Source organism: Symphalangus syndactylus, chromosome 14 (genome assembly GCF_028878055.3).
Source record: "Symphalangus syndactylus isolate Jambi chromosome 14, NHGRI_mSymSyn1-v2.1_pri, whole genome shotgun sequence".
Taxonomy (NCBI): domain Eukaryota; kingdom Metazoa; phylum Chordata; class Mammalia; order Primates; family Hylobatidae; genus Symphalangus; species Symphalangus syndactylus.
Genome location: NC_072436.2, coordinates 71,320,329 through 71,347,689, shown reverse-complemented (window position 1 = coordinate 71,347,689; position 27,361 = coordinate 71,320,329). Strand labels below are relative to the sequence as shown.

The following is a 27,361-nucleotide window of genomic DNA, read 5'->3' as shown; positions in this document are numbered from 1 at the left end:
TGCACTTTAGACCAGGCTGTCCATTGAAGTCATCTGCAGAGATTTAAAAAGCACTGCTGCCTAGGCATCTGGTCTGGGGTGCAGCCTGGACCTCAAGAGTTTTTTTAAATCTCCCCAGGTGATTTTAATGTTGAGACCCACTGCTTTCGACCTATAATCCCCAAATACATGGGCTCCAGTGTTGTCCAGAGTTTGCACAGTCACCAGTCCTCCTTCACACATAGGTGATTTTCTTCACACCTTTTCCTGAATGGAAAACAGGACACTGGCTTCCAGGGCCTCTATTCTCCACCTCCCACACACAGGTAAGGCCCTTGGTCCAGATAGAATAATGGATGCTGCTGTCTTAAAGCCTCAGCCAGCAGGTCAGTATGTGTGCTGCACCTGCAATGATGTTCAGATGCTCTGCAGCCTCCACCGTTAGATTTTGTGATCAGGCAGGCATCTGTGATCTTCACTGGAAGCTTACCAGGCTACAGAGTTGGGGTCCAGGATACAAATTCAGAGCTCAGGGGATCACTTTCCTCTTAAGACGTCAAGGGGGTCTTCATCCAGGGGTTACCAGCCAAGGGCTCAGCATCTGCCAGCCCTCCCAGACCAACCCAGGAAAATTCTAGCATGGCTGTGCCTCCGTGCTGCTCTCCCTTCAGAGTTTGCGAGGAGCTCCAGCAGAGTGGAATGCAGAGTGGGAAGTAAGAAGCTCAGAGCCCGGCAACCCAGAGTTTCACTGGCCCACATAACACTTAGAGATCCTCGGACATTTATTGTTTGGAAACAGGGACTGATGATGACTTACATCATAGGCTTGTTTGAGGATTACAGGGATTACTGGTGAAAATTCCTAATATTTTTCCAGACACATAATAGGCACTCAAGACATATGAATTATTGCCTCTTCCACCTCCTTTCCCCATCATATGAGGGATATTAATGTCAGCTTCCCTTGATCCCCTAAACATTCTTGAATATGCATAAAAATCACTTGAGAATTATGTTTGCAATACCTATTTCCAAGAGATTCTATTGCATTGAGTTTCAGGTGGATCCAAGGGATCCATATATTTCAAATCTGCTTTTTTTTTTTAAGTGCCCCAGGTATGCTGTTAGAACATTCACATATCTGACCTTAAGAATACAGAATTGCGAAAAATCATCCCACCTCAGGTTGGGAATTTCTGTCTTAATTATGTTCCAGTGACAGTTGTTTTATTCAAGAAGTGCTTGTTTGCAAAGAATATATGCCTACTCAAGCTACCTTAACCAGAAAGTGGAAATTACTGATAGCATAGAGAATTATCAGACCCAGTTATAGGTCCACAGGTGAAGGACTCCTACTCTAAATTATTTCTGGGGTCACTGTGGCATACTTGACAGTGTAAGCAACAAGAACTACAATAACCATGTAAAACAACAACCCAAGGGATGCAAAACATGATTAATACCAGGACTGGGGGCTGATCATGGATCCTTAAGAAGCTCAGAGGTGGATTATTCTGGGCAGGAGTCCTCATGAGAAGGCAGGGCAGACCTGAATCATTGAAAGACCAGGGAAAGGTGATGGATAGCACCAAAGGAGAGATATTATGACCTCAACCTAGAGGCTGGAAGACAGAAAAGTATACTCAGGGGTCAATAATAATAATAATACCTATCTATCTAGCGGGACAGTTCGGGTAAAGGAGTCAGGAGTAATGGAAAATTAGCCTAGACATTGGGTTGAAACTAGATTAACACGAGCCTTGAAGGGGTTTTGCCTCTAACCTATAGGCAGTGGGTGTAATTACTGAAACAAGTTAAGAAAATAATCTGATGGCAGTGCTTGTGTACATAGGAGGGAGACTAGGGATACCCAGAGAGACTGTAGGCCAATTAGGAGGCAATAGTCCTGCCTTAAGATGGCTAGATTCTGAAAAGGGACAACTCTTATCTGTTCAAACGTTCTTATGAGCCGTGTGCCTAACTCCAAGTGTTGTTTCTCACACAGATGATTGGATTCTTTTTGTGTGCATAAATCAGTGTTGTCCTTGAATACATCAGCCTTAGCAACTCACCCAAGCTCAACATGAGCCCAAATGTTTATAAAACTTCCTCCATCCCCAAATGGAAAAAACTGCAAAGATCTTTAAGAAATTTTAACGAAACCATCATTCAAAATAGGAAGAAAACTAATTTGAGACTTCAGTCTCCAAACTTTTAGCTGAATGATAACATTCTTGTGAGCTTTTATCTGTGAGTTATGCTAGTGGTTTTGATCCTTCCAGTACTCGAAACCCATGTTTATGGCAGTTGTTCATTCATTTGCTTGGACAGAGAAACAGGGACAAGTAGAGCGAGCTCATCTTTCTCAAATCAGACAGAAATAATTATGGCCTAAAAGTTGGCTAACTATTTTTAAGAAGTAGATTCATTTCCCCTTTTGGATACTGAAACGAAAACTCTCAATTTTCCCCCCATCTGAAGCCTCTATCCCAGCTCGTTCCCGTGAATGTTGTTTTGTGGCTGGTTATTTTCTCATAATAAAATAGGACTGGGCTTAATTATCCAAAATAAGATTACAGAGCAGCTTCTAATAAGCTCAAATTCTTCACAAAGTCTTCTGCCCATAATGCCCGTATTTTTAAACCTTAAATTAATATGCAGGGACTAGTATTTATTCATATATCAAATACTCATTGAAAATCTTTTATGGCAGGCTCTGACCATTCAGTAACAACTAAAGCAGGTAGAGGCTCTGTCCTGGTAGAGCTTACAATCCAGTGGGAGAGATACATTAAAAACAAGTAAATAAATAATCATGTGGAATTAAAACTGTGATAACGGGAATAAAAGAAATAACATGGCCATGAGATTAAAAGTAAAAGGGATGACAAAGAACCCAGGTTCCTTTGAAGAGATGAACTGAAGGACGTAATGGAGCCATCCATTGGAAGGGCATGGATAGAATGTTCTTGGCAGAGCACGGCCCAGGACAGTGCATAGGAGAATGAAAAACCAGTGCTTAAAGTGAAGAACAGCAGAAGATGAAATGAAGAAGCAGGCAGAAGCTAAATCGAAGGACAATAGGAAACTATAGCTAGATGTAGAGTCTGACAATAGAGCAATCAGTCTTGAAATCAAGACTCAGGAAATCTAGACATCATGGCACTCAGAATCAATAGCATTTCCGCCTTTGAAGAAGAAAACCCACTATGACTTGAACGTGTTCTCTCTATTAGCTCCTCTACCAGGCACTTGACAACCACTCTCTGAAGAAGGATTTATTATCCCCATTTTATAGGTGAGGAAACTGAGGTACAAGAAGGTTGGAGAAACTGCCCTCAGGTCTGCCCTTTCATAATGGTGGAGTGGGGAATTTGAACTCAGCTCTGGTTCCAAAGATTCTGCTCTTTCCATGACATTTGGCCATGAATGTCTGAGGAAATGGAAAATCACCACTGGATTACCAGGAGCCAGTTGCCCAGGGCTTGGATTCATCAAATCCCCAGATGCTCTGCTTCCTCAATCTGATGCTCATGTTTTGATCTTTCCACTGTTCTTCAATCCTCTCTCCTTCAAGAGGAAGTACTTATGTGTCAGATTTTTCAAAACGTTCCCACTTGTTTTCCATTTTAGTTTCTCAACTGAGAGAGATAGGAAAAGGGCAGAAGGAAATTAACATTAGCTGTAGAGAACTGACTTTGGAACCAGACATTATCCCTTTTTCCCATATAATATTATCTCATTTAAAAATCATAAAAATGCTGCAAAATAAATATTCCTATTCCAATGTTACAGACGAAGACACTGAAGCTCAGACACACAGCCCTAAGGGGGAAAGCAGGGTTAGAACCTGCTTTTTCCTTGACTCTAGAGCCCATGATTTTTCCTACCTTTGTTTTCTTAGGAAGGTAAAAATAATCAAAACCACCATTCAGTGAGTTCTTACTATGTGCCAGGTACTGTGCAAATCATTTCACGTAATCATCTCCTTGAATCCTCACAGGTGCCATTTGATGTAGAAATCATTACCCCTTTTATAGAAGTAGATACTAAAAGTTCAGAGAGATTCACTAACTTGTCCAAGGCCACACAGCACAGTGAGTAGTGATCCCGAATAGACAAGTCTTTCTAATGCCCACGATGTGAATGCCCACTGTGCTCTACTAAACAATGCAGGCAGGCCAGGAAGCAGCTCCGTTTCAGAGAGGAAGACACTGAGGATCGAAAAGGTGAACTGGCTTGACAGAGGCAAGACCAGAATCCATGTGGCCTGATCTGAATACACCATGGATGGGCAGGGGAGCACTTTGCCTCTTACTGCCAGGTGGAGAGCACCTCCAGAAATCATTACTGCCCAACAGATGAAGTACCATTGTCCTGAGAAGCTGGAGAATTGACACAGGCTGAAAGGAACATCTCCCCTTCCACACTTGCACAGGACTCTACCTCTGAGGACCATGACAGTTTTCCCACTCGCTTCTGCAGAATATAGTGATAAAATTACAAGAAGTCTGAATGGTTGGAAGATTGTAGCCCTTTACGCCAGTAACACTGTAAAGGAAGAAACCGTTCCTGTGCCTTCTCATATTGTGGCTTCTTCAGGGAATTTCCACTGACCACAACTGGTCAATTTAGCACCAGCCCTCGAGCAAAAATATGAAGCAAAGGTCCAGCAAGGCTCCTGGGTCTTTGTTTGCCTTTTCAAAAGTGCTTCAGGCAGTGAAACAGGAACCTGCATGAAAGCTGGGTTCAGATGACACCGAAATGGGTCAGCAGCTTTGAATCCCAACACTTGGCCTGGTTACTGCGATGCCAGCTCCTCCTCCCAGCTATCCCCACTTGGTGTGCAATTGAGGGTGGTGCCTGAAACCAAGGACACTGTCTGAAAAGGAGAGCCCATAGTTGCTGGCACCAAGCCATCTTCATCTAAGAGAATTTCCCTAGGGTAAATATTTAAGCCGACATCAGGCTTCCTATTAAGGAGAGTGAGTCAGCACATAGAGCTTTCTGCATGTTTGATCAACAATAAACAACAAGCATTGAGCAAACACAACTATGTTTGCAAGGGTTTCTCGCAAGCTGTGGCATGACCATCCTTGTTATCAGGGAAACTGTGAGATCAATGGAACCGAGGAATCAATCTATTGCATGGTATCTATAAATTTATTTTATTTATGAAAACCAGATCCTGTGCTGATTTGTCCCTTCCACTCATGGGAAGCAATGTAACCCCCTAATCTGGCCCAGGCCCTAATGAAGCTGTGATAAAAGGCGAAATCTGTCTTCCAGGCTTGCCTCCCAGCTACTCTTCCAAGACCCCAACAGGAACTGCAGAGGGTTTTCCTATGATCAAAATTCATGTCACATTCCCAAAGTCCTGGAAAGTGCCTGCCTTATTGAACTAATCCCTTTTCCAGGGCTAGCAGCTGGGGAGGCACATTTCAGCAGCAGCCGCTCTTCTTATAAATCAGGCTTGCTGGTCATTGGAGGCAACCTCCTTCCCTTCCTTCACCCCATCTGAATCCTGTCCAAAGGCACCCTTCAGTCTTCCTATCTCTACAAAGCCTGCCCTGCTCTCTCCTCCTCCATGAGCTCTCCCTGCCTTGGACTCCAGTGGCACCAATTATTGGAAGCTCTTGCTTGGCACGTGGATCTGTTCCATGCCATCTGCCATTCCTCCTGGTCACATGCTAAGTTGTGCAATCCCAAAGACTGCCCCGTGTGTCATATTTCCCATGATATCCAGCCCTGTGCTTTGCATATTTATTAATTATAAAGCAACCCAGAGTACCATAGAGCTTTTGTGACCCAGGGAAGACCTACACTGCACAACAAGAGGGCAGTCTGTGGCTCCGTTTCTTGTAAAATCCCCTCAGCCCCTCCCCTCCCCTCTCTTCCAAGATTGCATCTGTAAAACATGGCATTTTGGGCACCATTCACATTAGCAGGCTTGGATACAAAACATAAATAGAATCAATTGTAATTTCTGTAGTGGGCAGAAAATCTTTAAAAAAAAAAAATCTTTTGCCTCAGCAGTCATTAATTAGACTCAGATTTTGCAGACACTCTGACCAGGCATTTCTCCTACACTATTATTTCTGTTCAGCTTATTAAAAAGTCCAAATTGAACAAGAATTCCCAGAGTTTGAAGAGGCTACAAAGATTGCAGAGGGGCATGTTCAGTTAATCCTCAGATCATTCCCATTCTTCCTGCAGCCCCTCCTCCTATATCGAGGAATCTGCTGAGACCCACTATAAAAGCAACAGCGGAATTTTAGAACGAAATCAGCTCCCAAGAAAGGCCACTCACTGTTCAAGTCTGCCTATCTTACTAAATAAACCACATTTTGAAGTTCCCAGCTCTCTGAGCTTTTCTTCTGCAGACGTGAGAGGAAAGTGGTTTAGTGGGGAAACAAATGAATTTCCTCACTTTTAGAACCTTGTTTATCCTACACTCCTTCGGATCAGATTCTCACTGAGTGTGAAACTAACAGAGTAGCATCTATTTAAGTGAGTGGGGTGCCCTCTCTCAGACAAAAACTTTGGCATGTTTTAAGAATAAGCTTTATTGTTTAAGATACACGAACTGCTTCAAAATGTGTTTTGTTGCATCTAAGAGTGGTATAATGTATTTGGTATAGGGTATTGGTGTACATAAAATCATATATGAATCCCAGAAATATGTGCGTATAATATTCCATATTTGTATTTGTAAAGATTTTTTTTTTAGAGATGGGGTCTTGCTATATTGCCCAGGCTAGTCTCAAACTCCTGGCCCCAAGCAATTCTCTTACCTTCACCTCCCAAAATGCTGGACTTACAGGCGTGAGCCACTGCACGTGGCCATATTCCATTTTTATTTAAAGTCAGACTCTGTAGAAGTGACATGGATCTGGGGTAATGTCCATGGTTAACAATATGTGTGCCTATTGAAGTGTGAGCAGAATTTAGTTAGAAAAGGCAACTTTTTTTTTTTTTTTTGAGACAGAGTCTCGCTCTGTTGCCCAGGCTGGAGTGCAGTGGTGCCATCTCGGCTCACTGCAAGCTCCACCTCCTGGGTTCACACCATTCTCCTGCCTCAGCCTCCCGAGTAGCTGGGACTACAGGTGCCCGCCACCACACCCGGCTAATGTTTTGTATTTTTAGTAGAGACGGGGCAACTTTTTAAACGTTTTATTAATTAGAGATTAAATCATTTCAAAATTCATGGGGACAACATTGACAGTCCTGAAGATGTGTTTGAGCCAGTTGTGTGTCCCAAGCTGCCTGGCTGTCCCCAGGCTCATCCAATGTGCTCTCTGCCGTCAGCTGTAATAACATTTGTGGCCCTTCTGTGGGAGACTGAGCCACACCCGCCAACTACAGTTGTCTACGTTTTTCCCAAGAAAAGGGGTTGAGGCCTTTACAAAGCTGGCCAACCTAATACAGGGGATTATGATATACCTACAACATTATTTAAGGTAAGCAATTTTTTAAAAATGAGGTATTGAAATTGGCCTCTTGGGAAGGCAGCAAGTCCCCAAAAATGATGGTACTTAATCAGAAGAGGGGAGTATTACAAGATGCAGAATATGGACTTGTATTCAGAAGACCCTGAGGTTACACTTATAGGGGGAAAGGGAAATTAATACATAATATGCTATAATGCCAGTTTATTAAGACATGCAGGAAGTGTGTCATTTATTCATGTATCCAATATTTATTTAATGCCTACTATGTGCCAGGCTAGTCACTGTGAATATAATAATGGGTAAAAACAAACCCAGTCCTTCTCCTTGTAGAGTTTATAATCTAAGAAGATAGTGACCAAACAATAAAAAAAAAAACCACTGTAAATTATAAACTAGGATAAGTTATCTAAAGGATGGCAGTTTACATTAAAATGTGCATGGATATAGAGATATTTCATTGGTCAAATCACCAGCACTTAGGTGGCAGAACTCATATTGGATTTGGAGAGTGACAGAGAGAGCAAGGTTAACTTAAACGTTCAGGTTTTTGTCTTAGACAACTGAACAGATGTAAATGGTCAGTAGATACTTAACCATCCTTGGCACCAGCGTACTTCAAACCCCATACATCTTTAAACCAGAATTTGCCCTTTACAACAAATAAGACACCAAGGAACATGCTCTGAAAGACTTTCTGAAATATGTGTGAAAGAAAAAGGCACCTATACTGTCAATGGATAAAAGAGGTTGGTCCATTATAAACACACAAGAAAGTTCTCCAACAGGAAATGGCCAAGTAAATAAAGATTGGTTGTTTATTGAAGCAAGAAGCAGAGCAAGTAGTAAAAAAAAAAAAATGCTGTGCCTATGATAAGGGAGGGATTCCTTATAACTCTGTGCAGATATTCACAATTCTATAAAGATTCTTGAGAAATCTCTGCATAAACTGAGAACTTCATGACAAAGGACATTAGATTTTTAGAATTTGAAAAAATAAACTCTTATATACAACGTGGACTGGTCCACAATGGATTTCACTTTAAATATATCAAACAGCTCCTGTAACTTGGCAAAGTTCTTGTACATCTGCTGCCTCTCTTACTCGTCCTCCCACCAATAATCCAATGAGATGTACAAAAGTAAACTTACCAGAAACAACACATTACAATTATTTAGCTCTTTATGGATTTCAAACATACTTTTCCATCTATTTTCTCTTTGAAATCTGTCCAAAAGTTGGCAGAAAAATAGCATTAACCTTGGTTCAGTTTTTGTCAGCAAATATGATTAAGCAGAAGGCCAGTGGCGGGCGATGGGGTTTAAGCACATGTGAACCACGGTCCATGCCCAAAAGTAGCAGCAGTAGCAATAGTAATGACAAAGGAATAGTTAACAGCAACTGTTGTTTGAATACACGCCAGACATTCTCTTAAGTGCTTTACTGCCAAGGTCATTTTGACCACTCTTCTTGGTGCCTTATTTTCTTAAGGTGCTCATGCTGGCTGGTGACCCAAGGGTTGTTAACTCTCTGTGGATCAATCACATCTGTCTAGTTCTGTCTATAAGACAAAAACCTTATCAGTTTTCCTCGATCTCACGCTCTCCCTCACTGTCCAATCCGATATGAATTTTATTACCTAAATCCAATTGATTTTACAAACAAAATATCTCTGCATTCATGACTGTTATTTTATTTAACCATCATACAGCCCTTTGAAGTTGGTGTTTTTCTTATCCCGTTTTACAGCAGAGGAAACTGAGATTTGGAGGTTTGATAACTTGTCCGAGTCCACATGGCCAGTAAGTGATAGGACTTGGATTTGAATATAAATCCATTCAGACTCCAAGTCTATCTTCTCAGTCTCCAGATCCTAAGTTCTTGATGGTAATAGCTACCATTATTTGATTACTTACCAGGTTTTAGGCACTGTGCTATGGGCTGTGCCTGTGTGATCTCATTTAATCTTCCCAACACAACAACTTTATGCTACTACTTCAGGTAGATACTATCGTTATTCCACTTTTATAGAGAGGAAACAGGGACTCAGAGAGGTTGTGGAACCTGCCCAAGGTCACACTGCTCATGAGTGAGTTGACCTCAGCATTTGATTCCAGATTCCAAGCTATTACTCAGGATACTAAACTGCTTTCCAAAATTGGGGTTCAGAAGAGTTAAGGGATTTGTAAAGGAGCATAGGTCAGGTAAATATGGACCAGGGCCAAGACCCAACTCTTCACGTGGGATTATACTTCAGGCATGCAGTTATCTTATCCCTCTCTCCTCTGCAGATCAATCATACCCTCACCTCAAAGCCTCTTACCTCTAACATCAGCCCTACCCTGTGTGAGTCTCTTCCACTGCATCTAGTGATTTCCCATCAGCGATTCCCCAGTGCTGTGTCTACACCTCTGCCATGGCTACCACTGCCCGGGCCTCACTACCCCCACACAGTCTCCAGTCCCTGAGCTGATCTGCTGTCTGCTACAGTTCAGACAGGCTGATTACCAGACAGTCTTGGCTGCTAAGAACCATGAGAACCCTTCAAATCCACCAGCTGCCATTGTGACTTCCTACCTTTTGAAACCAGACATTTCAAATGGGTAGGAGCCCCAGTCCCAGACAAATCCTGCCCATCCCCCTCACTGATAAATTTTACTCTATTGGCTGTATTGCATCCTTCCAGATGTTTTAAGTTAAGATTGGGAAAGCTGTGTTTTTACTGGATTGAATCACAGTGCTTGGCTGACATTTTTTGGCCCTCCCATACACCCCTTAGATTTATCAGCTAATTGCAGACATTTTGAGAGAATAATACAGCATGTGTTTATTATGACAACCCCTGTTAGTGTGCCTTTGTGGTTAAAGATCCACGGATGGTTCCTTTACCAATCCCTGGTTAAGGATCAGAGTTGGTTCAAAAAGATTGGTTGAAACTCAGGTTGGGTGAAAATTTCATGTGTGTGTTTGGGGAATGGGGACAGGACTAGTCCGAAAGCTCTTTTTAAATTCTTGGACTGTTTTGAAGTCTTTAGTTTTGGATGATAAAATGATTTGTTAGGAGATGTCAAATGCCTGAGGAATTTTATTTAAAACATCGAAAAACAGCTTTGTGTTGTTCTAATATCACTGTTTAATAAATTTCTCCCTCTGGGCTACCTCTGTTTCTCAAATGTGGGCTGTCTGGAGACTTGTGCCTGAGGACAAGTCAAAGGGGGTGGCTTCCTCCCTTGGTCATGGCAGCCACTGGCTGAAGTACCCCATCAAACAGGAAGAGCCCAAGAGCAGCAAGTTCAGGGGTGGGCGAATGGACAATCTTCACAATTCAGGCAGGGCTGTCTGGGATGAATCACTGTGCACCAGGATGCTAGCAAGTCCCAGTCCTAGGACGGTACTACATGCACAAGAGACCGAAAAGACTAGATCAACCATAAGACACTAGGGAAGGCAGCAGGGAAACACAGGTGCCCAGGATATATCCTTGGGGTCCTTGTTCCCAAGTTAGACTGACAATGAGTGGAAAACAGGAGCTCAGTGTTTGCCCCAGGTGCCCAGAGCAGGTGTGTGAGGACCACTGACTCTAACAGAGATGGGCAAGGGACATGGGAGTCCGGAGCATTCCCTTCATGCTACAGTCAGGATAAACTTAGGGACCAGGGAGGAACTGAGGCTGCACCTGTGTCTGGGGTGGGTGGAGGTGGCTAGGTAAGCCAGAGGCTGAGGAAATGAGGCAGAAGGTGAAGGAACTAATTACTTCCAACTGCGGAGTCAGGAGGATGCTGCAAACAAATAGGAGAATCGAAGTACAAAAATGCCATGAAGTTCTACAGAGTGAGGGAAAAGTAGCCAGAAAATCTGAATTTTAGAACAGTCAAGGAGAAATGTTGCTTTCGGTGACGTTCAGGTACATAGAGTTACCTAAAATACATGGTTGGGAGATAACCTATTTCAATGAATGCATCTTAATATTTTCTTAAGCATGTTTGTTCATTTTCTTTCGCAATGCTTCTCCATAAGGATGCCCAGATTTCTCTCTGGAATGGGTAAATATTACCTCTTCTGAGAAACTGATTTGTTTTCATTCCACAGATTGAGAAAGCTCATAAATATTGGCTGTCCTTTTCGTTTGCTACTAGAAAGCTTGGAACTAAGTCCACTCTAGCAAGGAAATAAGCTCCTCACAGCGTATTTTTTCTATGCTATTCTCACTTCTTGCATCATCTTCCCTTTATTTTCCCTTTAGTCAGCCCCACATTTTCATTTATTCTCTTTCATTGATGTCTTGTGATATATCACTTAAGCTGGAACAAAGAAGCATATGTAAATAAATACAACGATGCAAATAAATGGGCGTTTCCCAATGCTAAAAGATGCTTTCTTCTTTCACAGACTTTAAATTTTATAATCATATCATCAGTTGTTTTAACAAATGCCCTTTTCAAGAATAGAGAAAGGGTTTCCTTCAGCCCTCTAAACCATCTCAAATTCCGAATTAAGTAAAGATACTGCATTTGGTTGGTAAATTAACTCAATGTCTTATACTTGTTTAAAATACTTGATTCAAATTCTAGAATCAATATTCTCAAGGTAGGATTTATAAATGGTGGAGAGAAACTGAGGTGCTACCAGTGAGAAACCCCACTCTAGCCAGCAAAAGTCTTCATTATTAACTCCTGTGAAGTCACAGTGCTCCGCCGACTCTCCACTCAACCCTGTAAGACTCATTTGTGGACAAGTGTACATTTCCATTTAACTAAGTCTCAGGAGGTCTTCCTGAAGAGTGAGGCACAAATGCCCCCTTCGAAGCTCACATTTTCCAGACTTTTCAAGCAAAAAAGGAACTCTCAGTCATCTGATTATGCAGCTTCTGTGGAGAGTTGACCATTTCCATCCTATCTCTCCAGCTTTATCTAGTATCACTCTTTTATTTCTACTTTTCAAGCTGCCTTTGTTCCAGTTCAAGAAGTCTATGTATTTTTTCCTTCTCACCTTTGCTCATACCATTCCCTGCCTGGACCCTAACCCTCCCCTAACCCACTCCCTTTCATTTGAGTCCCACCCTCAGCTCCCAGCTCTTCCATGAAGCCTTTTCTAGCATACCTGCCCCAGCGTCTCCTCCATGAACTCTGCAGCTCCTACTGTCTACTCTTTCACCCTTGCACCTACCAATAGGAGTGGCCATTGGCATTTATCATTTCCAGTGTTAAGTCCCATTTCCACAACCCTATGTTAAACCTCTGCAAAAACTAGGACGGCATAGCATAGGCCCAGTAAATACCTGCCAAGAGAGCAAATGAATGAATAATTCTTCGGGCTTTTAGGACACCCAACAGCATCTAGCACGATCTGGCTTAATAAAATGTTTGGTATTGGTACTAGTCAAGATGTTAGACTCCTCCCACCCCCACCCCCACTGCAGCCAAATGTCCTTGAACCTTCCTATCTCTATCTCAGTAGCTAAAAGCAAAACACTAATTCTGTCTTTGAACAAAATAAGCTGTGCATTGACTCTTTTATTTCCTCTCCTCCTAGATTTTGAAGAAGTCCTGCATCGAAATTCTAGCAGCTGAACCATCCACCATATGTGCAGGAGGTAAATTGAAATGAAATGCTAATTGCTTTCATACAATCGATGATATTTTGAGTTCAAGTCACATATGTACTTCATTGGTGGTGGGATGGGAAAGAAGAACAGGAAGGGGGAGGGTGAAAAGAGGAGGTGAAATTGCTAACCAAATTTGCTCCAAGGAAAAAAGGAAAGAAAGAAGCCACATGTCAGTTGTTTGAAAGTTAAAAAAAATAATAATAATAATGTCCAAATTCTCTTCTTTCACTGGGCGCGGCACCTCGTGCCTGTAATCCCAGCACTTTGGGAGGCCAAGGCAGGCAGAGCCCTTGAGGTCAGGAGTTTGAGACCAGCCTGGCCAACATGGTTAAACCCCATCCCTACTAAAAATACAAAAAATTAGCCAGGTGTGGTGGTGCTTGCCTGTAATCCCAGCTACTCAGGAGGCTGAGGAAGGAGAATCTCTTGAACTCGGGAGGCAGAGGTTGGGTTGCAGTGAGCCGAGATCCCACCACTGCACTCCAGCCTGGGCGACAGAGCAAGGTGCCATCTCAAAAAAAAAAAAAATTGTCTTCTTTCGTGGGACCTAATTAGAAGGGAATTGTAGAAATACTGGATTCTTACACTGAATACTGAGTGACTACCAACACCTTACCTCTGGATAGAAATGGAATCAGCCCTCTTTTTCATGAGGCCCTGCAGATACCAGACAATCATAGTGGTCATAGGCCATACTGGAAATACTGCTATACTAAAGTTTTTAGTTGGATGCCGGCCTTCTCACACAGTTAATATATTTATCTTAATTGTTTAATCTGCCAGTCCTCACACAATTGTAGTGGACAGCTCTGGTTGTCCCTGTAGAGGGCCGGCCATATAGTTTTGTCATTAATAAGGAAGTCCCTATGTAAAGAATTAGCCTTCTTCGAGTCACAAGATTTTCTCTAACTGATCAAAATCAGGGTCATACTCTAACTGATCAAAATCAGGGTCAAAATCAGGGTCATAATTTAATTTCATATTTAAATATTTTCATATTTAATGCTCTTGTTTCATATTTAATCTGCTTAAAACTTCAACCACATTGGCGCTTCTCATATAATTCTTGACAGGTTCCCCATCACTCGTCTTTCATTCATTTGAAAAGTATTCTTAAGTGCCTGCTGCATGCCAGGCACTGTGCTAGGTGCTGGAGATAAGGAAGGAAAAACTCTCTGTGTGAGTTCCTGTCCCCCAAGAAACTTGCATCTTTCACCATTGAGAGTTTACTGTTGCTATCACCTTTTCAGCCTCCCAAAATACAGTGCCAGTTATTAATTTATCAACAGAAAATATGTCATACAACCTGATAAGGTAGGAAGCATTAAAGGAAGAACTTTCAGGCCTCTTCAAACACTACACACGTCAATGTTTATGGCATATTTTACTGGTATAAATGAGGGAACTCCTTAAGGATTTTATTCCAGTTTCTGGGCTATAGTTTAGAACAATTGAAAGACTTTCAGGGAGTTAGATGCACTAAAAAATCGGTGCCAGCAGCAAAACATCAAGTATATATGTAAAGATATAAAGTTGTTATCAATACTTGGTAACTAGTTATGTACATACATAAATATACAGCATGCATACAAAAATACATATGTACATACATAAATGCATACATACATAAAGTTGTTAGCAAAATATTTGGTAACTAACTATTCAGAAACATGTGCTAATTTCCCGAAGAAAGGCAATCCCAAAAGATTACCTACTGACCTTTAAATAAATTGCTACCTGACCACACAGATGGCAGGGGTAAATGTGATTGCCACAGAGGTAGATCGGTGAGAATCTCTTTAAGAATTCAGAAATCTTACCTAGGCAAATTTGACAAAAACGTATGACCACATGAATGCAGCGCCAGGGCTTCGTAAGGGGCCTGTGCAGTGAGGAGCCTCAGTTAGGCTTCATGAATTTACCTTGAAGATAAATTCACCTCTGGGCTTTGTGTGCTTCAGGTAGAGGAATTGAATAGGATATTTGATTAATTAAATCTCATGTAGTGTGTGTGAATTGTTTTATAAACACACATTTTATAGTTCTGTAATTTTAAAACAATTAGAAAATAAGGGAGTTCCTTGACTGTGCAATTATTGCATTCATGAAGAAAACCCAGACTTTGAGTTTAGCAATCTAATTGGCTGTGTTGTGCAACCTTGGAATGAATCAGAAAGTCTAAAGACAATGAACACAATTTCTGTTAATTCACTAGTATAATGAATTCCCCTCCTGTAGGCTCCTTGAAGACAGAAAAGGAATCTTATTTCTCTCTACTTCCCACTGCCTAGCAGAGTACCCAGCACTCACTAGGTGGCCAATAAATGTTGACTAAATGTCTTGATTCATGTATTCGTTAAAAAAACAATGCCACTGATATTTGCCTATTTGACCCTTATTAATTCCTTTCACCAACCATAAGAAGTTAATATACCTTTGAACTGCAACTAAAATGAAGCAAAATCTAAAATTAATAGACAAAGATAGAGTAAGACCAAAGTAAAAGGAAAAATCTCCACCACTTAGACAATGGAAAATTGCCTTTGTAAGTAATTTTAATCTCAAAAAGTAAACAATATCCCTTACATGTCATTAAGGTGTTCAAGACAACAAAAACACCACAAAAACAAAAATGACACAGAAATACCAGGGTCCACAGGATCTGATCATATCAAATTCGTAGATTTCAATGTTTCTCATCAAGTGGAAAAGAAAAATAAATGAATTAAGAATTAAAAGATAATTTTGGAAAAGCTAAGGAAAATGCAAGAAACACACAATCCACTAATAAATTTAAACAAATTAAAGCAATTCAACAGATAAATTATTCCAAGGTTATTTGGTAGAACCAATAAAATAGACAAATCTGGTAAATCCAATCTAAGGAATCTTTCTTTATATTTTCTTAAAATCTCTGGCTTATGTGCAATATTACATATTTTATAAGCAAACAATAGTTGTCTGCATCAGAGTAAACTATCCAATCATATTGTCTTTATTTCTTATAGATAAAAAATTAAAACAAGACACAATAATGAAAGCTAGAGCTAGGTTTTGTAAAAGGCAAGCTCCCACCTCTCAAATTCAAGTCATAAGGGTTTAAACATGCTGATTACAGAATAACGTTTCTAAGAAGAGAATGAAACTCCCAAAAGATATTCTTACATCAAAATTTCTTCCATAGATTTCCTTGAAGATTTCTTGTTGACCATTCTCTGGAGTAAACATAGCATTCAGGAAGCCTGGGAGCCCATTTCATTATCCAGATGCCTGTCAGATAGAGTGAGGCATAGCCCCTCTGTGACTTTCATTAAGCTACTTCAAAGATACAAGTATTTACATGAAAGTGCTTTGAAAAGTATAAATTGTTATGCAAAACAAGATGGCTTGTTATCAGCATCATCTTAATAAGGATTAAAGGCCAGTGTTAGAATCATGATGTTGATAATGTCATACCTAGATGAGAAAAGCATTCCTGTATGTTTCTCCACTGAAAGAAAATTGGGGAAGAGTATCTGCAAAATGATTAATTAATTCATCATGTATTGGGGGAGAGAGTAAAAAGGAAATAACTGATTGTTCACATTTCTAACATATAGTGGTGGGACCAATCCCTAGACAGATATATAAAGAAGGTAAACTTTGCCTTCCTCAAAAACCTTTCCTCTTAGCCTCCTCCCTTCACTCTGTGAATTCCTTCTTTTCCTTGGCCCCTAGAACAGCCCCTGCTGTGGAGCCCTACCCAGCTCTGTCCTGCTCAAGACACTCTATGCTGATGATTGCATTCCCCTAAGACAGTGATCTCAGCTGGCTCTCAACCCCAGCTCAACACCAGCAATGGTTTTGACAGCAAACTGAGCTCTGGGTGAGGTAGCGAGATAATGACAACAAAGCCAAAATCCAGCACAGGCCTTTATATGTTGGGCTGCACATAACAAGGTGTAATTTAATGGGACAAATATAAAGCATTGAACTTGGGTTCAAATATCCAGTTTCACATACAGGCAGGTTTAGGGAATCCTGACTTAGTAACAATTAACGGTAAGATAGGAGAAAAGACAAGAATGATCATAGTTGTCTTGCTCCCCAATAAGAATGCCTCTGACTAAGAAAAGCTAATACAACCTTAGGGTGCATCAATAACTATCCAGTGTCCAGGTCAGGAGAACTAACAGTCCTATTCCATGTTCAGACCATGGTTTCAAGTCCCACATTTTAAGAATGGTATTGACAAAGGCATGTCCATAGGCGAAGAGGTAATGGATCTGGAAATCACATTATAATTCATTCATGGATTCATTATTTCTTTCATTTCCTTCTTTCCTTGCTTTTTTCTTTCCTTTTCTTTCTTCTTTCCCTCTTTTTCTTCCTGTTTTCCTTTCTTTCTCCTTTCTTTTCATCGATTCTTAGTGTCTTTTATGCACCAACCCACATGAAAATATATCAATACAAAAATGCATAAGAGTCCCAAATCCACCCACACCCCTATGAAACTCACAGTTCACTCTGGGAGATAGTCATATGTTCAAATAAATTACAAAGCCATGCAGTAAGCACTGTAGGAGAGGTCTGCTTACAGAGTAGTGAGAGCACTAATGAGATGCCTGTACGATGAGGAAAAACTGAAGTCATCACAGAGACTGAGGCCAGGAATGGAGATACTCACAAGAGCATCTTTAGATATTTGGAGGATTGCCATGCAGAAAGAAATTATAAGGCTTATTATGTATAGCTCCAGGAGACCACCATGGAGGGGTTGGGGAGGAATTCAGTGAGGCAGATTTTGGCTTACCACATGCAACTTGTACAACTAAAGCTTTCCAACAATGGAGTGGATGGTCTGAGCTCTCCCCCCATAGAATCATGTGAGCAGTGGCAGAACGGCCATCTGTAAGCAGATGCTATCTGGAGAAAACCTCCTCCGGGTCTCCTTTACAGCTTCAGATTTCTAAAGACTTAATTCAGTGTCCACTAAGGTATTAATGGCTGATTATTTCTCAATAACTGAGGAAACCAGTATTCCTGGAACTGTTTTACATTTTTAACTGGAACTCTTTTTGGGGAGAGGGAGTGGAGAGAATATCTAATCTACTGCCATCAAAAAGAATTCCAGCCGGGCACGGTGGCTCACACTTGTAATCCCAGCACTTTGGGAGGCCGAGGCGGGCAGATCACGAGGTCAGGAGATGGAGACCATCCTGGCTAACACGGTGAAACCCCGTCTCTACTAAAAATACAAAAAATTAGCCAGGCGTGGTGGCAGGCGCCTGTAGTCCCAGCTACTCGGGAGGCTGAGGCAGGAGAATGGCATGAACCTGGGAGGCAGAGCTTGCAGTGAGCCGAGATCATGCCACTGCACTACAGCCTGGGCAACAGAGTGAGACTCTGTCAAAGAAAGAAAGAAGGAAGGAAGGAAGGGAGGAAGGAAGGAAGGAAGGAAGGAAGGAAGGAAGGAAGGAAGGAAGCAAGCAAGCAAAAAGAATTCCAATCACAGCATTGGTAAACAGAGTGAGACTCCGTAAAGAAAGAGAGAGAGAGAGAGAGAGAGAGGGAGGGAGGGAGGGAAGGAGGGAGGGAGGAAGGAAGGAAGGAATCCAATCACTGCATTGGTGAACATATATAGGGAGAGAGAACCTTCCCAGAACTCCTCCACTCTCAGAGGTTATAAACTGGCAGCCTACAAGTCCTATCTGATCTGCATATATATTCTTCTTGATTCATACTGCATTTTTTAACTTAAATTTATTGCTAACATTTAGAAAATCGGATTTCACCTAAAAATACAGATTTTCATCTTGTCTTGAAAAATCAGAACTGACAACACTGAACCTGTATTTATTACAAGTTAATGATTATTGAGGACTGAATAACTTCCTTTAAAAGAAGCATATACACTTTCCAGTTCACATACTCCTCACCACTCTCCATTGTCACCCCAGCACCTAGGCCAAGCATGTGGTTGCCATTTAGCATGGTGCTTATGTCACTGTATTTACAGTCCCTGTTCCAAAACATGCAGGAAGTCACCTGCTATGTGGAAACCCTTTGTAGCAACTTTGAGATTACTTGTGTTTCAGTAATTCTGCTCCCAATATAGACTCTTTTTTAAGGTTTCTAATTAAATATTTTTGCAGATTAGCCTCTTTAATTAAGAATATGGACGCATTTGGCCCTGCCTAATTTAGCTCCTCTCTGGAAAATGCACCCTGTGCCTGAGCAGTCTTTCTGTGGTCCCATTCAGTTGGCCTCCAACTTCCGTAGTTCACACTGTGCTATGTAAGCAAGGATGTCAGGAAGGAACTAATTGGAATCAAGTGTGCAACTTGCCAACTGCTCTACACTTGAAGTTCTTGTACTCCAAACGGGAAGGAAGTTATAATTAGCTCCTCACACTGTCATTTCAGCAGCAGTTGTATTCCTACTGTGTTTCCCACTGCTTCTGATAAAACTGGGTGAGTTGGCACAAAAGGAAGGTCATTTAAGGAGTCATGTTTACCATTTGGAAATTTCGATGTTTAAAACAGACACATTCAAGCAACATCAGATAGGGGTGTATTTCTCTCACTTTTCATTGTTTTTCGAAGCATTCATTTCTGACCTGTGGCCACCTCTTCTAAATGGATTGCTTCATTCTCTGCTCAATCTTTCCTTTCATTTAAAGACATTTCTATGTGGAGGAAGGGCTTTCATTCACAAATACAAAACAGCACAACACTTTGGAAGAGTTTTGGCAGTTTCTTACAAAATGAAATATACACCTACCATATGGCCCAGCCATTCCACTCCGAGGTTTTACCTAAGAGAAAAGGAAATCTATGTCCAAACAAAGAAAGACTTGTGTACAAATGTTCATAGCAGCTCTATTTTTAATAGCCAAAAACAACTAAAAGGTTCATCCACAGGTAGGTGGATAAACAAATTACAGTTTACCTGTAGAATGGACTAATTAATACTCAGCAATAAAAAGCAATAAACTATGTATAAATCTCAAAATAATTGTGGCTGTGTCCTAAAATAATTATGCTGAGGAAAAGAAGCCACACAAGAAAATTACTTACTGCGTGATCCTATTTACATAGAATTCCAGAAAATGCAAACTAATATACAGTTCCAGAGAGCAGACCATTGGTTGTGTGGGAGTGGAGGTAGGGAGGGCTGGGAGGAGAGATTACAAAGCAACACTAGGAAAGTTCTGGGGGTGACAGCTACGCTCACTGTCTTGACTGTGGTATTGTCTTATGATTGCATACATATGTCAAAATTTATCAAATCATACACTTTATGTGCAAGTTATCGTATATCAATTATGCCTCACTCAAGTTGTTATAAATTAAAAGCTATAACTGAAAAAAGTTCTAGAACAATTTAAGCATCAGAAAGCACCCATTATATGTCAGTCCCTACATTTTATTTTTGATGTTCCATGCCACATTAAGCATCTAAGAGGAGAGCAAATTCAAACTGACTCACAAGATGAAATATCACTAACAATAATTTGGCACAAAAGTCTTGAGTGACCAGAACAAGTGGAGAATATACAGATGTCTCATTTTCAGACACAGTGAATGATATGCAGTCTTTATTGACATCATCTCAAAACTATGTGTTCCACATTTCCGAAAAGAAAAAAGGAAACCAAAGAAATAAAAGGAGAGAACAGAATGGAATAAATCTATTGAACTACTTACTGACCTTATTTTTTCTTTTTTTAAATTGAGCTATATTTTGCATACTATAAAAATCACCCTTTTAAAAGGTACAATTCAGGCTAGGCGTGGTGGCTCACACCTGTAATCCCAGCATTTTGGGAGGCTGAGGTGGGTGGATCACTTGAGGTCAGGAGTTTGAGACCAGCCTGGCCAACAGGGTGAAACCCTGTGTCTACTAAAAATACAAAAATTAGCCCGGTGTGCTGGCACATGCCTATAATCCCAGCTACTCTGGAGGCTGAGGCAGGAGAATAGCTTTAACTTAGGAGGCGGAGGTTGCAGTGAGCCAAGATCACGTCACTGCACTCCAGCCTAGGTGACAGAGTGAGACTGCATCGAAAGAAAGAAGGAAGGAAGGAAGGAAGGAAGGAAGGAAGGAAGGAAGGAAGGAAGGAAGGAAGGAAGGAAGGAAGGAAAGAAAGAAAGAAAGCGCAATTCAGTGGTTTTTAATATATCACAAAGTTGTACAACTATAATAACTATCTAATTCCAGAATATTTTCATCACTCCAAGAAGAAACCCTATACCCATTAAGCAGTTATTCCCCCATTTCTCCCTCCCTCCAGTCCTGGCAGCCACTAATCTACTTTCTGTCTCTGTAGATTTGTGAATCTGGACATATCTTATAAAGGGAGTCATGCAATATGTGGCCTTTTGTGTCTAGCTTCTTTTATTTAGCATAATATTTTCAAGGTTCATCCACGTCATAGCATGTATGAGAATTTGATTTCTTTTGATGGCTGAATAATATTCCATTGTATAGAAATACCATACTCATCAGTTGATGAACATTTAGGTTATTTCCATTTTTTGGCTGCTTTTAATAATGCCACTGTGACCGTTAAAGGATAAGTTTTTGTGTGGACATAACTTTCAATTCTCTTGGGTATATGTCTAGGAATGGAATTTGGGGGTCATAAGGTAACTGCGTTTAACTTTGTAGAAGAACTGCTAAACTATTTTTCAAAGAGGCTGCAGCATTTTACATTTCTACCAGAAATGTATGTGGGTTATAATTTCTTCACCAGCAGATGCTATTGTCCATCTCTTTCTTTTCAGCAATCATAGCATGAAATGATATCTCCATATGATTGTGGTTTGTATTTCCATGTGACTAATGATGTTGAACATCTTTTCATTCATGGACCTTATTAAGCCTCAGAAAATAAACAGGATTAGACCTGGTTGGGACCTGAATAAATGATCATCTTATCCTTCCCCTTTATTCTCTTTCTATGCCAAGATATGTTATTTATTCACTCACTCAATGAGCTCATCCTGAGACTGACTCAGTCCTGGGTTAAGGCACAACCCAGCATTCAGAAGAAACAGAAATCTTGGCCTCTGCCATCAGGAAGCTTTCATTGTAATTGGGAATAACAGTGACAAAAGAATATAGATCTTAAGGAAACCTTAAAGGATAGATAACTTAAAAGATTAAATCAAAGACCATTTTCAGGTGGAAAATTCCTCCCTAAAGCCCTGCAATCTTGAGGTACTTCTTATAGGAGCTGTAAGCCAACATACAAGTTGCCTAAAAACACAGCTGTACATATTTTGAAAGGTGGGTTCAGGGCTTTGTAGATTAGTGGAGTTAAATCACTATATCCTGGTTCTAGTGTGTCCTGGTTTTCACTTACTGGCAGATTCATTTGAAAGGGTTTTGTTACATAATGTCTATGTGTGAAGAGCTGACATTCTAGTCAGGCTGCTGGGCCAGATGTTTGGGCTCTTCTGGCAACCAAATGTGTGCACTAACACAGAAACCCTATCAGGCAGGATGGGAGCTCGCCTCTGCCCTGGTGCACTCCCCAGAGCATCATTTCCTCCATCATCTCCCCTGGCCTAGGGGGTTAAATTGTTTGGTTTCCACCATTGCCACATCATGGATTCCTGCTGTCTTTCTTCCTAAACTCCCTGAGGTTGGGCCAAGCAGACATGCAGGCAGCCTCTTTTATAGAGGATTTAGCAACTCAACTGGTAATGTTAGAACATGGTGTTAGAGAATAGAGTTTGGCATGTGGCCTGCATTTCCACAGTCTTCTCTTCCTCTGCTGATCTTTGAGGAAACAAGAGAAGTAGGCACAGCAGTGAGGCAGAAAACATTTGGAATCAGCAAAAACATCAAACAACAGATGTCTGTATGTCTGGCATTCAAAATGGACACAGAAATAGGTTTCTATAGGCTTAATTGAGCAAATAAGAGAAGATAAGATTCTTCTACAAATGCTTGACATGTAGTAAATTGCTTATTGAGCCAACCGAGAATCTGTCAGATGCCTGACAGACATCTAGAGAAAACTACTAAGCCCATCTTTCTAAACGTAGCAATTGTGCATTTGCATCAACGTGTATATATAAATCCTTCATAGTCACAGGACTTATGCTCCTGAAAAAACCATAGGCCTATCACCTTAACTTTTGCATATGAGTCCCAGTTTTTCTGCTTTACTAATGACATGACTCTGGGCAAGTCATTCAAAATGTCACCATCTCCATTTCCTTATTGTGAAGGTCTCTTATACTTCTAAAAAGCATTCTTTTCTAACTTGTACTCCTTGTGGCACATGTAGTGTCTCTGCATTCTTTTACTTAAATTTCAGTTTCTTGCTTCACAACCAGGCCTGTTCCACTTTTCTGCAAAATGAGCAAACCTACCTAAAATTAAAATAAAATAAGCTTAAAAAAAAATCACAACTTCAACTCCTAAATGACTTATCTGTCAGAAGGCAGTGAGTAGCCCTTTTCGCAGGTGGTTCAGAAGCTAATGGCTGAGTTCTAAGGGCATGGCATTTGGTGCCTAACAGACCTCGATTCCAGTTCTGATTCTGCCAAGTTACCAGCTGTGTGATCTTGAACAAATTACTTAACTTCACTAAGATCAGTTTTCTCATCTGTACCTCCCCAGGCTGTGGTGAGGTTTAAATGACATCAGACATGTACAATATTTCACAGAGGGCCTGGCTTACATTGAGGGAGGAATTAGCATTAGTTATTATTGTCTTGGCAAATGTGACCTCTAAATTAGTTTCCTGGGACTGAAGGTGGCATATACTCATGACATTTATTAAATTTTGAGAGTCCCATATACTAATTCTCTAATTTCATTATTCCTCCAACAAAAAGTCTACATTTAGATGGCAACGTAAGATCCATATTCACAAACATTGCATTTTTTCCTCTGACCTTTAGTCTATTTCTCTTGTGATATACCACATAGCATTATCCCAAGCCCCAATTTTTAGATACAAAAGGATGATAAAAGTGAAATAAAGTGGAACACTGACCATTAGATACCAACAAACTTAAGCAAATATTCCCAAACATTTAGCCAACTAATTATTGGGTTTTTTCCACGGTAGGACTATTGTAAAGGATAGTTGTTTTTACCTAATAATGATTTTATTCATGTGCATTAATCAAACATACATTATGCCAATGAGAAATTAATATGCAGGCCAGCAAGATATATGATCTCTTCTATGCAGAGACAAATGAGTACTACACTGAGGGGCTGATACCAATTCAAGTAGGTAGTGCTTGGCAACTGACCACTGCTAAGAAAGACCTTGATTCATTCCTAAGTACAATTATTCCTACCCAGCCTATGTACTGCTACTGTGTGCCCAGTAGAGATAGGAGTGCCATAGTGGTATCAAACGACTCCTGACCTAAAGGAATGTTTCTCCAGCTGGGGGAGAAAAGACAAGAAAACAACACCAGGCCATATATAATGACAGTCCTACATTGTTCAGGACTAGCTGTGAATGCCCTAAGGCAGTGACTTTCTAAAATGTAGGCACCGTGGGCTCTTAAGAATTCCTTTCAGGGGAGTACAATGTGCAAAACAGACACAGAGGAGGTGAGTTGATTAAAGAAGTGGAGGACCCCTCCCCTGTGGCTCCCTCTGGCTACGGAGATCACAGATTTTCAAACTGCCTGGATTTGAAAACTGGCTAAGATTTGAATGGACAGAGAGGAGGGAGGAAGGTGTTTTGCATTAGGAGGACCAGTAAGCCCAAAGGGTAAAAGGGTGGGAATTCAAATAAGAAGTGATAGGCCCTCCTCGGGACACCTAGTGAGGATGCACTGGTAAGTAGTGAAAGGAACCCATCCAGTTGCTTTTGGTGTTCAACCTAAATTAATTTTTGAATATTTTAAGCCTGGTGAAATAGTGAACAAATGCTATAAATCAGGGCAGATGGGAAGCTTACGGTTATTGGTCAAGTAACGAGTCTTGTCATTATTCTTTATTTCAGAGTCATTTCAAGTTGTCGTGAGAGGAAACGGCTTCCGACATGCCCGCAACGTGGACAGGGTCCTCTGCAGCTTCAAGATCAATGACTCGGTCACACTCAGTAAGTCCTTGCAGAGTCCATGGGTTTCTTCAACAACTGCCTTCAGGGAAGGGAATTCCCACCCTTATCTTCCAGCAAGGCCACACACATGAAACCAGCAGAAAAGAGTCTTATTTGCTGGAAAGACCCCCAGCAAGGGCATAGTGAGCCCTTACAGTAGTTCCAGTCAGAAAAGGCACCACTTGGGTGGGCACAGCCCCATGGGTGTCCAGCTTGGTAAGCAGAGCAAGGCTGGACTTGAGTCCCCATCCTCCACAAAACACAGAGCCATAAGCCTCAGCCCTGCAGCAGCCCTCCGGAAGCAGCGGGGCACTGGTTTCCTTGTCCCCTGCCATCTACCAAGTGGCTCACTCTCAGGTGGGAGTGCTGGTGGTGGTTAATTAGGGCTGGGGAAACATGAGCCTCCTTAACAAAGTATTGGGACTCTTAAGGGTAAGTGTGAAAAAGGAATGGTCTAAATGCATTAATCTTGAATAAACCAAAAACCAAACCATTAGGCTTGCACATGTAGATTCTGCAGCTTTTTTCAATCTGGATGGTTCTTGCGTGGAGTAGCCAAGAAACTCTCATCGTGGTGAATATCTTACATGAAATACAGGAATATGGAAGTAAAACTAAGGCATTTCATGAGAAAAAATGAATTATCATAACATTGGCTTCTTCACAAGACATTTGTAGCAGTCAAGTTCCTAATTTAAAGATGTACGTGATTCATGTGGTTGACCAGGAGAGATGGGGAAGATGATTATATGAGGGACCGATGCCAGAGGAACTGGTTATGATTTGCATCTGGCATCTGTCACACAGATAATTATTTATTCCACATCTGCAGTGATAACTGTCATAATATACTGCATTTTCTGTAATGCTATGTACCTTCTAAATGCTTCACATCTTTTTGCTACAACAGCCCTGAGAGGTAAAGAGAGCAAGGAGGACAGGAGGACACACATTTGTTGACTAATCACTCACACTAGTTTTCTCCTCCTGATAGCCTTTTTTTTTTTTTGGAGACTAAGTTTTGCTTTTGTTGCCCAGGCTGGAGTGCAATGGCATGATCTCGGCTCACTGCAACCTCCACCTCCCAAGTTGAAGCAATTCTCCTGCCTCAGCCTCCTGAGTGGCTAGGATTACAGGTGTGCATCACTACACCCAGCTAATTTTTTGTATTTTTAGTAGAGACGGGTTTCATCATGTTGGCCAGGCTGGTCTCGAACTCCTGACCTCAGGTGATCCACCCGCCTCAGCCTCCCAAAGTGCTGGAATTACAGGTGTGAGCCACCACACCCGGCTCCTGATAGCCTTTTGAAGGAGGTTATCTTGTTTTTAAAGAAGAAGAATTGAAGGGCTATGGATATTTCCTTCTTGACATCATAAAACCCACTTTAATAGTTAAACTGACACATGCTGTGGCTTCCTCACAAACATCTGGAATTACTGGCTTTGGAGTAATTCCAAACATTAGAAACATTCAGTTAGTTTTCTTAATATTTAGAAATGCTCTCACAGATCCAAAAAGTACGTGCTATTTGAAAACATTCTGAAATATCCCTGAGTAGTCACAGTGTGAAAGTTGGACATGCGCCCCCAGCAGAGTTCTTTCTTTTTTCTCTCTTTCAATTGTGATGTCACTTAAGTCCCCCTTTTCTCTCTCTTTAACCAAAATCCCAAGTCTAACATCAGAAACTCCTGAAGGTTTAACTCAAAGACATCAATACCTTCCAAAGAAGACTTCCCAGACAAGCGGGCTTTCAGGCCCAGCCTCTCTGAAGATACATGGAAGTGGGCTGGGGAGAGAGAGAATCTACCCTATGTCCTGTTGCTCAAAGGTTACACAAGATGCTATATTAAATAAGATGAGGCCAGCCACAGTGGCTCACGCCTGTAATCCCAGCACTTTGGGAGGCTGAGGTGGGTGTATGGCCTGAGCTCAGGAGTTCGAGACCAGCCTGGGCAACATGGTGAAACCTTGTCTCTACCAAAAATACAAAAAATTAACTGGGTGTGGTGGTGCACACCTGTGGTCCCCAGCTACTCTGGAGTCTGAGGCTGGAGGATCACTTGAGGCCAGGAGGCAGAGGTTGCAGTGAACTGAGATCATGCCACTGCACTCCAGCCTGGGTGACAGAGTGAGACCCCATCTAAATAATAATAGGAAGAAGATGAAATGCAAACTCATTATGGATTTGTAAAGTGAGTACTCAAAGGCCTATTTTCCAACTTCTCTGCGAAATTTTATTTCTTTCTTGGGAAACCAGTCC

At 41.2% G+C, this 27,361-nt stretch overlaps 1 protein-coding gene across 4 annotated transcripts in view; it reads left to right on the top strand.

Moving 5' to 3' along the window:
• The window catches only part of ANTXR1 (ANTXR cell adhesion molecule 1), a 244,955-nt gene that overhangs the window by 71,664 nt on the left and 145,930 nt on the right, over nt 1-27,361 (top strand). For all 4 annotated transcript variants that reach the window (XM_055241678.1, XM_055241681.2, XM_055241683.1 and 1 more), the window contains 2 exons: nt 12,961-13,021; nt 25,002-25,100. In XM_055241678.1, the coding sequence (XP_055097653.1) occupies nt 12,961-13,021; nt 25,002-25,100 (160 nt within the window). The remainder of the gene's footprint in view (nt 1-12,960; nt 13,022-25,001; nt 25,101-27,361) is intronic.